A 13,864-nucleotide genomic window follows, 5' to 3' on the forward strand; every position below is an offset into this window, starting at 1 on the left:
TTAAGTAACACCACACTGGAAGTCATCCTGTTGGTGCAGGAAATCTTCTTCATAGGAAGTCAGCACTTGAAGGTGAACTAAGAAAAGGGGGATGGCTCAAAAATAAACCTACAGATACAGTCCTGAACTGGCTCAAAAATAAACCTACAGATGCAACCCTGAACTATATTCCCAGCTTTGACATTGCACTGGTTGTGTGGCTTTGGTAAGTCACTTAGCCTTGCTGTCAGGCAGTGTTTTCCAGCGCAAAGGATGGGGTTAATAGCCAGTCACTTGCTCTTCCAAAATGCTGTAAGGAGGGCAGAACTAATTGCTATTTAAAATGGCACTTAAGTTCCCTATTACTTAACCTGGTTTTGTTTCAAGTAGTTCCCAAGACAGTTACATTTTTAAGAACATAAGTGGGTTCCATTTTCTCCTTTTCTATAGCTTTTGGGTTTAACAGAGCTCTGTATAATCACTATTCCCATATATAATTTAACTTCCTTTTGTTTCAAGGAAAATCCACCCCCGCTGGTAAAGGAGAGACTGTGAAGTTTAAAATTACAGCTGACCCTCAGGGATTTTGAGGGACAGCTGACAAGAAAATTAGAAATACTCTTAACTGCTTTACTAGAAGAAGTTGTGAATCAATAATGACCTCTTTCTTCATTAGCATCTCTAACCCACCACCTTCCATCTCCAGATGGAAATGGCTGTTGAAATGCAGAGTATGTAATAAATAATGTGTATTTCAATATAGATCACTTGACAAGTCATTAAAATACTGTCATCTTTGGGGAGGGAGGGAGGAAGATGCCTGCTCTTACACAGGCACTTGATCAGTATAAAATAGATAAGAAGTGAAAAGGGAAAAAGAAAAAAAAAAGTTATTTTATGGAAACTAAAAAAAGCAATTCCCCATAAGTTTGATAACCACAGTGAATGAGGAACTCCTTTTCTTTTTTTCCCCTCTCCATGCCTCCCACTCCCCACCACCATCAGAGTCCATATTTGTGTGTCAGGGCATTAGTTTCTCCCTTTTTCAGTGGGAGGAAATGCTGCTTTGAGAATCCACGCTATATTTTCCATAGTCTCATGACTTACCCTGGGCCTCTGATGCTTATCTGGTTCCACCCTGTTTAGTTTATGGAGTCTGGTGAAGGCCTAAATCATCAAGCTGTGGCTTGCATAATCACACTGCGAGCTTTGTGGTGGATAAAGCTTTGTGCCTTCCTCTGCTCTCCCAATTTGCCAGCTATCCCAAAATGCATTAGATACAGTGGGAAGTAATCCCCAGCACTGGGGTGATCATATACCACACAAAGAAATCAGCATGTCACCACTGTAGCAGTAACTTTAAGACACATTGCGTCTGTACATTTGGGGTTTTTTTCTTACAGGGTAGCTTGAGCTTGACACAATAATGATAAAACCAAATTCACCCATATGAGCCTCTCCAGCACATGGCAGCATACTTGTTCAGGGTAAATGGTGCTGTATAAGCATCAGCAGAATGAAACACTGGGTATTTTCAATCAGATCCATCTAAAATGGTGCATAACAGTTTTAGGCCACTAATTAAAAGTAAAATTAAATGTATCAACAATGCAGCATTAAAATAATACAGTGGTTGCAGCGGTGCCTGGCAAGGACTGAGTATCAAAACTGCATGAGAAGACGTATTTAGTTGCTAAACATTGGTAATCAGCTTATCCCCAAATCAGACTGCTTTGGTGTCTCTTTCTTACACTAACAAAAGTCATTCAGCAATGGTCCTGTGTCCCATTAAAGTCTTTCATTTTTTCCTTGGGCTTTATTTCATATATTACAAATCATTTATTCCCATACTTGTCAGTTTGGCTTTTTTTTCCTCAGCTCAGAAACACGCCTTGAACAAAAATATGAAAAGCTAAGCAACTCTTTGTCATTATTGTGGGCTCAGGGACGTATCTTTCCTTGCACTTTCATTGCTACATGTCCAAGACTGAAACATAGTTTAATACAAGCTTCACCCCGCTTCACTCTGGTGTACCATAATCTGGTGAACATTAAATCTTATGGAATGCACAGTTAAAGACTTATGCCATTTAACTTAGCATTTTATTTCAGCTGTCTTTTAAACAGTTCCCAGGCTAGTTCATTGCAATTGCTGCTTACAAATGCTCATGTTCCTCCTGGTAATGAGTTCTGCAAACCCTTCCAAGTATCATGGAAATCTAAAGTTTCATTTCTGTCTGAGGCCAACATCTGTGAAATATTGTAGTAGAAGTATATAACTATTTTTCTGCTGCTGAGAAGGAATGAGTGAACAGGACTTGATCAAGAAAAGCAATAAAATATTTGCTTAAAAAAGAGCCAGGTTCTTTTCAGAACAACAAAGCAAGTATCTTGACAGGTGTCTCAAGCTTCTAGTTTTAGAGAGGAGTCCTGCGCATGGCCTTTCCCATGTCATTCCTTAGACTATTTCTTATTTCAAAGCATGTGAATAAAAAGATTGTTTCATTTCACTCCTTCTAAAGCTAGATGTGTGCTTTCACATGTATATACTGCAAAAGTACTGATAAACAGTATTGAAAAACAATACTGATAAAGAGGCAACTCTGCATTGTCTCTTTCAGTATTAAGTAGTTTGTCGAGGGTTTTGCTGCCACACTGCCCAAAGTAATCTGTAGGATACAAGGTCTGGAAAGCAAATGTTCTTCAGGTAGTGTCTCCTCCAGTGATGAAAAACACAAAACCTCATCAGAGCCACACACACAGAGCATTGCACAGTCACATAACTGTCGAAAGGCAAAGCTTGGGAAATTAGTTACCAGGGACAGCTTGTGGTATACTGAAATGCTGTAATAAGCAGCAACAGCAGCATCCTGGCTGCCTGCCCCTATTCCACGTTTCTTAAGAGATCAGTACTGAGGTTTTAAAGATAGATTGGAAGCAAATGGCACAGAGTTCATTCACATTTTCAGCAGCATTCTTACCATTTATAAACTACAAACAACGGGAGGCAAACATTTGATGGGAAAGTGAATTAGTTGCCTATCAAGACAGTCTTCCCTGGCAAAGGTCCATAAAGATCTGTGTGGGGTGGGTTTGGGTGGTCATGAGGTCACGTCTCCTGTTGTCACCTCACTGAATTTCAGCACTCCTGACACAGCCTAACTTGTAACAGCAACTTGAAGTCTCCTCTGTTGTCACAATTTGACATTGCTGGTACTTCCCAACACAGGCAGAAAACAACACAGGATTTAGACAAATCTTGAGTATATAAAAAGCAGATTTAAGTAACATGAAAAGGATTCTTTTATAGGCTTACTAATAGTGAAGGGAAATGTAAATCCCATAACAGCTCTACAAGTCTCCTGTAAGCAGTGCATTTACAAAGGGTGACAAAACCTTTCCTTTGGCCATTGTAGAAATATTTTCCAATCCATAGATATTGAAAATATGTACTTTTTGTCAGGCTCTGAGTAGGTCTTATAATTAGAGACATTTTGCCTCCAAAGTCATATCCTTACAATTTCTTTTGATCTGACCTGAACAGGAAGAATTTAATATTAAATTATTTTTCTCAGCCCTCCATACAGCAGCATAAAAGCATCAGCCATCCAAAGTAAATTACATTTCTCTAGGTGCCTATTCAGTAATGTGACTAGACTTCAATAACTTCAAATATTTTTTTCTTTTATTAACTATAGGTTCTTATCAAAGTGTTGGATAACAATGATAATGGCCCAGAATTCTCTCACCCAAGTTACGATGTCACCATTTCAGAGGACATCCTCCCTGATACTGAAATTCTGCAAATTGAAGCAATAGACAGAGATGAAAACCATAAGCTGAGCTACATTATCCACAGTAGCATCGATACAGTCAGCATGAGAAAATTCAGAATTGATCCCAGCACTGGGGTGCTCTATACAGCTGAGAGATTAGACCACGAGGCTCAAGATAAGCACATCCTTAATGTCATGGTAAGAATGCAATATTCACTTGGCTCAGGACAGAATCACTGCTGCTTCAGGTGCATACATGCCTTAGTCTTTGCATGAACAAAGGACTCTTAGTGCAGAAAGTAGTCATTAATTTCATCTTGCCTTCCCTGCTGTGTATTTATTTTACAGTTCTTATTTGGGCATTTTGAGAAACTTATTGTGAATTCATTGTATGGAATCTGATATGATTTGCTATCTCAGGGGAGAGCAAGCAGGAAATTATTTAATCTCTTGGCATCTGGTGCTCTCACTCAAGGTAATCTTCAGAGTTTCTGAAGTGAGGCTGAAAGTTATTTGAGAAGTTATTCACAGGGAGATAACTGCTTTCTTGCCATAGAGAATGCTACAGCCTCTCTGAATACAAGTCTCATTTATAGTTTACTTTTATGGACTTACTTCAGTACATAAGCTGCAAAATAACTTTCAGCAATATTTTCAAATGTTTGAGTATGCAGAAGGAAATTAATTAACATTTTTTATTAGTGTTTCCAAATTACAAAACATAAGTCTGTTTTCAAGGCAAGGTTGTATATTATGGAATGGAGGGCTATAAAAAATAATCTGTGTTAGTTTAAACATTGCAGCCCATTGTTTTCTTTGATCAGTTGAGACTCCTGCAAAAGAGATCTTTGAAAGAATAGCTCATGATGTGTTGGGTACAGGGCCAACCCTGGACCAGGGAGCCCAGGAGGCAGAGAGCTGCAGAGAGATCCAGTGGGCAAGAGAAGTGGGGTCTCAGCTCACAGGGTGACAAGCTGCAAGTCCTTTGGTGAGCGGGCTAAGAAATAAATATAAACAGAATCACAGAGAGACATGGCTGACAGAGGTCATTTTCTGGTGCTTGTACTTGATCTTCACCTGCTGCATTAAGGCATTTTTTCTATTTCTGTAAAACCAAACTTTTGAGGGTCATATTGGCTGAATTACCAGTTTATCAATGCTGAAATTTTTTCATATGAGGTTGAAAGAGGTGTTACAAATGTTATCTGTGCTGGGTCTGCTCAGCACTTAAGGTAATTCCTACTGTTTACTGATGGTATCGACATCTTCAGAAAGACATGAACACATATGATGAAAAAGTCCATTGGCAGCTACAAGTGCTAGACTGACATGTGATTGACCATAGTGGGTGAAATTGTTTGTAGCTCTTTGAAAGAAGGAGTGATGGACAAGGGATGTTTACCTCTATACTAAAAAGCAGGGAAAGGCATGACCATTTAGCATGTATTAAAAAGAAAGTATTCCTTGCAAAGCTAAAAATTTAAGTTGTCATATGGTTGCCATTTTAAAAATTTGTGTCATGATGATTAAGTGCCACACATTTTTTTCATGAGTCTTTTTTCTCTAAGGTCTTCCCGTTTCTTTAATTTTACTGTATACCATCTCGTGTCTGAATGTATTTTAGACTGTTTTTTTGAGGTGAATAGATTTTGTAATAATTTTTTTAATGGAACTAAAACTATTATTAGCACTCAGATGAGTGATATTTGTGGAGTTTTACTAGATGGATGTGTATTATGCACTTGTTCTATAGGTCCGAGATCAAGAATTCCCTTATAGAAGAAACCTGGCCAGAGTCATCATAAATGTGGAAGACTCCAATGACCACAGTCCATACTTCACCAGCCCACTGTATGAGGCCTCAGTGTTTGAATCAGCAGCAGTTGGATCAGCAGTCTTGCAGGTCACGGCTTTGGATAAAGATAAAGGAGAAAATGCAGAGCTTGTCTACACTATTGAAGCAGGTTAGGGCAGAAGTTGAAATTGTAATGTCATGATCTCCCCAGGGCTCAGTATTGGGGCCAGTTCTCTTCAGTATCTTTATCAACGATCTCTGTGAGGGGATTGAGTGCACCCTCAGTAAGTTTTTAGATGACCCTAAGATGGGCAAGAATGTTGATCTGCTTGAGGGTAGGAAGGCTCTACAGAGGGGTCTGTATAGGTTGGATCCATAGGCCAAGGCCAATTGTATGAATCACAGGATCACAGAATCATCCGGGTTGGAAAGGACCTCTGAGATCATCAGTCCAACCCTTAATCCACTACCACTGTGGTTACCAGACCATGGCACTGAGTGCCACATCAGCCTCTTTTTAAAAACCTCCAGGGATGGAGAATCCACCACCTCCCTGGGCAGCCCATTCTAATGTTTGATCACCCTCTCTGTAAAGAATTTTTTCCTACTATCAAACCTAAACCTCCCCTGGCAGAGCTTAAGTCCATGCCCGTTTGTCTTACTGGTAGCTACTGGAGAGAAGAGACCGATCCCCCCCTGGCTACACCCTCCTTTCAGGGAGTTGTAGAGAGTGATGAGGTCTCCCCTGAGCCTCTTCTCCAGACTGAACACCCCCAGCTCCCTCAGCCCTTCCTCATAGGTCTTGTGCTGGAGTCCTTTCACCTCCCTTTATGAAGTTTGACAAGGGTGTCTGGAAAGCTGCCCAGAGGAAAAGGACCTGGGGGTGTTGACAGAGGGCTGAATATGAGCCAGCAGTGTGCCCAGGTGACCAAGAAGGCCAAAAGCCTTCTTGTATCAAGTATTAGGTATTAAGAGCAGTGTGACCAGCAGGAATAGGCCCCCCTGGAACTTACCACTGGTGAGACTGCACCTCGAGTACTGTGTTCAGTTTTGGGCCCCTCACTACAAGAAAGACATCAAGGTGTGAGAGCATGTCCAGGGAAGGGCAACAAAGCTGGTGAAGTGTCTAGAGTACAAGCCTGACAAGGAGCAGTTGAGGGAACTGGGATGTTTAGCCTGGAGAAAAGAAGTCTTAGGAGATACCTCATCAGATGCAGACAAAAAAATTATGAAGAAGGATGCTTTAGCTATTAGATGGTTCTTTTTTTCAGTCTGCATTTTTTCTAGAGTCTCTCTCTTCCCTCACAGACTGTTTCTGTTTCATCCTTAGCTCTCCCTGCAGTGCCAGACTTTAAATTTCCATTTGCTAGAAGCTGTGAACCCCCTCCCCCCCACTTGCATTATCTGCAGATGTTCCAATCCCAGCTGCATCAGAAGTCAGTCTTCTGATCCTGTAGTTTCTATGATTCATAAAATCTGTGCAGCTGAGGATGCTAATTTTTAACAGCAGCATTCAGATTGCATACAGCTCTCTCATTCCAGGGCATTACTTACATCACCTTACACATGAAGAGAAGAATTGGTAAAGAAAGTAGCTTTTGTGTAATTTTAGAAGTAGTTCCTAAAGGAGAAGAACCAATTCTGGCCTTAGATGAGGCAGTTAGTAGCTAAAAATTATTTTTATTAGCAAGCAGTGACAAAATAACTGCAGCAGCACTTGTAGTGTCTGCAAATGTGACAGATACTGTGATCTTTATGAGAATTTGTAGGTATAGCAGAATCTCTGCTCCTCTGTGAATAGCACAATTTTTGTTAGCTACTAGAGTAAACTTTACTGATCTAGAAGGATGGATATAAATAGGAAACCACTACCAGTATTGAAGTACATAGAGTAGTACGTAGCTTAAATTAGCCCCCAAGTCTCAGAATTTACAACAGATAGCAAATCACATCTTTAAAATAGTTTGCATTAACTCCCTTCATTTAGGATTTTATGCATTTGGTATTCCAGCTATTGCAGTCTTGACATTTACTGCTCTGCACACAGAACCTGCAACAATCGCCATTAAAAGAAAATCTCTTTTTTTATCACCAGTTACCTGAGATATATTTTATTCCAGGTCCTGGATGGATGCATGCTGCAGATTGGAAGCAGTTTTAGATTTCAGAGTATAACCTGCAATAGCAGAAGCATGTTATAATGATTGAAATTGCTGTAACTCAGAACATGCTGTTAGTATTTTGAATCAAATTAAAAAAAAAAAAAAAAAAAAGGAGTCTGTATACTTAGACGTGCCATACACACACAACATCCTATGCTTCAAGCAGGCATTCAAGGAACAAGCAAAATACAGATTGCCTAATAAAAGTGATCTCTAATTACAGGGTAGGGATACAAAAAAGTTTTGAATGTGTCTGTTGGCAAAAAGACTAAAAAGAAAAAAAATGCCCCAAAGAAGATCCTTGATCCAAACTCACTGTTTACACCTTTGCAATCAGTGATATTTCTGCTTTCATGTTATAACAGACATTTCATGACATTTGCTGCTAAATCTCATTCATCTAGATCCATCCTCCTCAGAGATCATATTATAAACCTTTGTGCCACAAGATACTTGAATCTCTTTTCTATGCTATTTGTTCTGGTTTATTTTTCTAAATGCCAGTTTAACCTTTTTATATTCAGTTCTTTGAGTCTTTAACTAATCTTCTCTACGGTTGCTTAATATCCCCTTCAATTAAGAGCCCGAGTTGTTATCCATTTGTCATGTAATTGGCTTGTTAGCCTCTGATCTACTTTCTTTGCCTTAGGTGTACATGTATTTGACTAATTCTCATAATTTAGGGATGCTTTTTCCTACTTCAATAGGAGTGATGTGCATGTAGCATTTGCTCAGTGCTAATATTCGGAATCAAGATACAGATATCGGCACTTGAGTTTCTGAAGCTTTGACCACCCATACCATCTGCTGAGATGCCTGATTTTCAAAAAGGAAGGCTGGCAGGCCCTTTGGAGTTATTTTGTGGTGGTGGTTTTGGTTTTGCTTTTTTTTAGTGACCACCTTTAACAAATTGCAGCTATTCACTCCTGGTTTAAATTATCATAAAGTGTGTTGTATTCAATTGCTAATTTGCTTCTAATATTTGTGTTTCAGGAAATACTGGAAACACATTTAAGATTGAACCAGTTTTGGGAATCATTACATTACTGAAGGAGCCAGACTTCACCACAATGGGACAGTTTGTTTTGTCAGTCAAAGTGACTGATCAAGGTTCTCCACCACTGTCTGCAACAGCAATTGTGCGGGTATCTGTGACGATGGCAGATAACTCCCACCCTAAGTTCACTCTCAAAGAATACCAAGCTGAGATTAATGAAAATGTGGATATTGGTACTTCCATCATCTCCCTCTCTGCAATCAGTCAGTCCACATTGGTTTATGAGGTTAAAGATGGGAATGTGGATGGAGTCTTTGCTATAAACCCATATTCTGGAGTGGTCACCAGTCAAAAAGCCCTTGATTATGAACGTGCTTCATTCTATCAGCTCATTGTACAGGCAACAAATATGGCAGGCATGGCATCAAATGCTACTGTAAACATTCAGATTGTTGATGAAAATGATAACCCACCAGTTTTTCTCTTCTCTCAGTACTCAGGCAGCATAAGCGAAGCTGCTCCTGTAAATAGCATAGTCCGGAGTGCGAATAACAGTCCCCTGGTGATACGTGCCACTGATGCTGACAGCAACCAGAATGCTTTGCTTGTCTACCAGATTGTTGAATCTACTGCAAAGAAGTATTTCACTGTAGATTCCAGCACGGGTGCAATCAGAACAATTGCAAATTTAGACCATGAAACAATAGCCCACTTCCACTTTCACGTGCATGTTAGAGACAGTGGGAATCCTCAGCTTACAGCCGAGAGCCCAGTGGAAGTCACCATTGAGGTAACTGATGTCAACGATAACCCACCAGTCTTCAGCCAGGCTGTATTTGAGACAGTCTTGCTCCTGCCCACCTATGTTGGTGTTGAGGTTCTCAAAGTCAAGGCTACAGACCCGGATTCTGAGATCCCTCCTGAACTAACATACAGCCTAATTGAAGGCAATATGGACCATTTTTTAATCGATTCAAGCACAGGGGTGCTTACCATTAAAAACAATAGCCTCTCCAGAGACCATTATATGTTAATAGTAAGAGTATCTGATGGGAAATTTTATAGCACTGCTATGGTGACAATAATGGTAAAAGAAGCCATGGATAGTGGGCTCCATTTCACACAAAATTTTTATTCCACTTCTATCTCAGAAAACAGCACCAATATCACAAAGATCGCTGTGGTGAATGCCGTTGGTAACCGCCTCAATGAGCCTTTGAAATACAGCATATTAAACCCAGGCAACAAATTTAAAATCAAATCCACGTCAGGAGTTATTCAAACAACTGGCATCCCCTTCGATCGAGAGGAACAGGAGCTGTATGAGTTGGTGGTAGAAGCAAGCCGTGAACTAGATCACCTTCGTGTTGCTCGAGTGGTGGTGAGGGTTTACATTGAGGATATAAATGACAATGCCCCAGTGTTTGTGGGGCTCCCATACTATGCTGCTGTGCAAGTCGATGCTGAGCCTGGCACCCTGATATATCGAGTCACAGCTATTGATAAAGATAAGGATGAAAATGGGGAGGTGTCATATCTTATGAAGGAAGACTACGGACATTTTGAAATTGACAGAGGAACTGGCAGCGTCACTTTAAAGGCAGCCTTCAATTCTGATTTATCTAATATAGAGTATTTAGTTGTCATTCTTGCAAAAGATGGTGGTAACCCGTCACTGTCTGCTTCAGTAGAGCTCCCCATTACTATTGTTAACAAAGCAATGCCTGTATTTGACAAGCCCTTCTACACAGCTTCCGTGAATGAAGATGTAGAAATGCACACACCAATTCTAAGCATAAATGCAACCAGTCCAGAAGGCCAGGATATCATTTACATCATTGTTGATGGGGATCCCTACAACCAGTTTAATATCGACTTTGATACTGGAGTTCTGAGTGTCATCAGCCCACTGGACTATGAAATAAATTCTCTTTTCAAGCTGATGGTGCGAGCCAGCGATGCCCTCACTGGCGCTCGAGCAGAGGTCACTGTGGACTTGATCGTTAATGATGTGAATGATAATCCTCCAATTTTTGATCAGTCAGCTTATAATGCTACTCTGTCTGAAGCATCTTTGATTGGGACTCCTGTACTTCAAGTTGTTGCTATTGATGCTGACTCTGACAATAACAAGATTGTGCAGTATCAAATAGTCCAGGACACCTTTAACAGCACAGACTATTTCCATATAGACAGCACCAGTGGCCTAATTCTGACAGCTCGGATGCTGGATCATGAACTCATACAGCAGTGCAGTTTGAAAGTCAGAGCAACTGATAATGGGTTCCCACCACTGAGCAGTGAGGTTCTTGTTAGTGTCTCAATAACAGATATGAATGATAACCCTCCAGTGTTTAACCAGTTAATATATGAATCGTATGTGAGTGAACTGGCTCCTCGGGGTCATTTTGTCACTTGTGTCCAAGCCTCTGATGCCGACAGCTCTGATTTTGACAGACTGGAGTACAGTATCTTATCAGGAAATGATCGGACCAGTTTTATTATGGACAGCAAGAGTGGAATTATCACTCTTTCCAACCATCGGAAACAGAGAATGGAACCCATGTACAGCCTGAATGTCTCTGTGTCAGACGGGCTGTTCACCAGCACAGCTCAGGTGCACATACAGATCCTTGGGGCCAACCTCTACAGCCCTGTGTTTTCGCAGAGTGTTTATGTTGCAGAGGTTAGAGAAAATGCTGCTCCTGGAACTAAGGTAATCCATGTGAAGGCAACAGATGGAGATTCAGGTATATACGGCCAGATAAGCTACTCCATAATAAATGACTTTGCCAAGGACCGATTTTTAATTGATAGCAACGGGCAGATTCTGACAACGGAGAGGTTAGACCGGGAGAACCCCCTGGAAAGTGATATTGGTGTATTTTTGAGAGCCCTTGATGGAGGAGGCAGGACTACGTTTTGCACTGTAAGAGTGATAGTAGTGGATGAGAATGACAATGCTCCCCAGTTTATGACAGTTGAATACAGAGCTAGTGTCAAAGCAGATGTTGGGAAAGGTTATTTGGTGACCCAAGTGCAAGCAGTAGATCCAGATGATGGAGCCAATTCAAGAATTACCTATTCTCTTTACAGTGAGGCCTCTGTTTCAGTGGCTGATCTGCTTGAAATAGATCCAGATAATGGATGGATGGTCACCAAGGGTAGCTTTAACCAGCTGAAAAACACTGTTCTGTCATTCTTTGTCAAGGCAGTTGATGGTGGCATTCCAGTAAAGCATTCCCTCATTCCTGTCTACATCCATGTTTTGCCTCCAGAAATTATTTTGCCTGCCTTTTCTCAACCCCAGTATTCTTTTACTGTAGCAGAAGACACCCTCATAGGTAGTACCATTGACATTCTGCATGTTTTGCCTAATCAGGGTGCTTTGTATAGCATGGTTAATGGTGAGCTGACTGAAAACAACAAAGATGGGGTTTTCATCATAGAGCAAGACACAGGGCTCATGAAACTGGATAAGAGACTTGACCATGAGACAAATCCTGCGTTTCACTTCAAAGTTGCAGCCACCATTCAATTAGACAAAGTGGACATTGTGTTGACTGTGGATGTTGAGGTTAAGGTATTGGATGTAAATGACAACAAGCCCATGTTTGAAACAGCTAGCTATGATGCTATAATAATGGAAGGGATGCCCATAGGAACAAAACTTATGCAAGTTAAAGCAGTTGATGCAGACTCAAGTGCAAATGGACAGGTCACATATACACTTGCAGTTGAATCAGAGCTGGAGAAGATCACAGAAGCATTCACCATCGATAGCAACAGTGGCTGGATCAGCACACTGAAGGATCTGGACCATGAGAAGGATCCTGCTTTCACCTTTGCTGTGGTGGCTTCAGATCTGGGGGAAGCCTTATCCTTGTCATCAACCACCTTGGTCTCAGTTACCGTGACAGATATAAATGATAACGCACCTGTCTTTGAGCACGAGGTGTACAGAGGGTCAGTGAAGGAGAGTGACCCTCCAGGGGAAGTTGTGGCTGTTCTCAGCACCTGGGATGAAGACACATCTGATGTCAACCGACAGGTTAGCTACCATATTACAGGTAAGAAACAACTTGCATGCTTTTTCCCAAAATCAGCTTCACTGGAGAATTTTTTATGTGTCCAGCTCTAGGTGAACCATGAATGAGACAATAGCATCTGTCTTAATATTTTTTTTTTTTCTTAATTTTGGCAGAACTTGCAGCAACTACCAAGGCTGAAAAGAGAGAAAGGGAGTGTGTGTCTGTGTGTCTGTGTGGGTATTCTCTCATAATTCAAGGATTAATGCTTCATGATTTGCTGCAGTGCAATGTGGTATAACCCATCAACCCATCACAACTGACATGTCAGCAGCTTGGAAGCCATCATGACTTAATCTTTCAACCAAGAGAAAAACATTTTATTCTTAAGGAGAAAATCCTTACATTTCCGAGCATTTAATATTTTTTTCTTAAATAGCAATCTTCTTTTTGAGGTGGGAAATTGCATACAAGAGCCACTTAGAAATACAACTATTTATTGGGGTGAAAAAAAACCATACAAAATTAATTTTACATTGGAAGGAGTGAGAGGATGCCATTTTTTACCAGCACAGACTTCTGGCCAGGGAAATAGTAATTCACTTAGAATCACTGATTAGCTGCCATGAATTATTATATACAGCAGAAGGCAATTTTGATTGCATTACTAACATGTTTTTCAAAGTGTGGTAACAATTGCTCTTTCCTATTGTGCTCTATTTATTATCATTCTTTTCTCCTAGATTCAGACTGCCTTTTGTGTGCGTATGCTATGACTGATGGGGTGTTGCAGTTATGTTTCTGCTTACAGATTGCATTGTCCAATAAATTGTGTGAGGGAACAACCTTGTTACTCCCCCCAGCCTTCACAAATAAAGAGCTAATATTAATTACAGAGTCATGACTAGATTATTGGGCAAAATCACATTTTTTTTCTCACTGGATGGGATTAAAATGACACAAGACTTCATGTAAGTAGCAGGCTGTGGACACAAATGACTTAATAATAACAGTTTGTCTCTTTTGCTCTGGAGGATAAGACTCCTACATCTTCGTTAGCTATCAAATTGGAAAGGGCTGGGGGATGGTGTTTAGGGAAAGGTCTGATTTTCCAGTTAGCCACTGAT

At 40.5% G+C, this 13,864-nt stretch overlaps 1 protein-coding gene across 11 annotated transcripts in view; it reads left to right on the top strand.

The window, feature by feature from the left end:
- FAT3 (FAT atypical cadherin 3) overlaps window positions 1–13,864 on the top strand; it is a 402,030-nt gene that overhangs the window by 312,913 nt on the left and 75,253 nt on the right. For 10 of the 11 annotated variants that reach the window (XR_011723915.1, XM_071733516.1, XM_071733525.1 and 7 more), the window contains 3 exons: window positions 3,678–3,953; window positions 5,509–5,719; window positions 8,706–12,779. Coding sequence is in view for 9 of the 11 variants with exons in the window: in XM_071733516.1 (XP_071589617.1) it covers window positions 3,678–3,953; window positions 5,509–5,719; window positions 8,706–12,779 (4,561 nt within the window). In the remaining 2 variants the exon portion in view is untranslated. The remainder of the gene's footprint in view (window positions 1–3,677; window positions 3,954–5,508; window positions 5,720–8,705; window positions 12,780–13,864) is intronic. The other variant, XR_011723916.1, reaches the window with a different exon arrangement.

Source organism: Heliangelus exortis, chromosome 1 (assembly GCF_036169615.1).
Source record: "Heliangelus exortis chromosome 1, bHelExo1.hap1, whole genome shotgun sequence".
Classification (NCBI taxonomy): Eukaryota; Metazoa; Chordata; class Aves; order Apodiformes; family Trochilidae; genus Heliangelus; species Heliangelus exortis.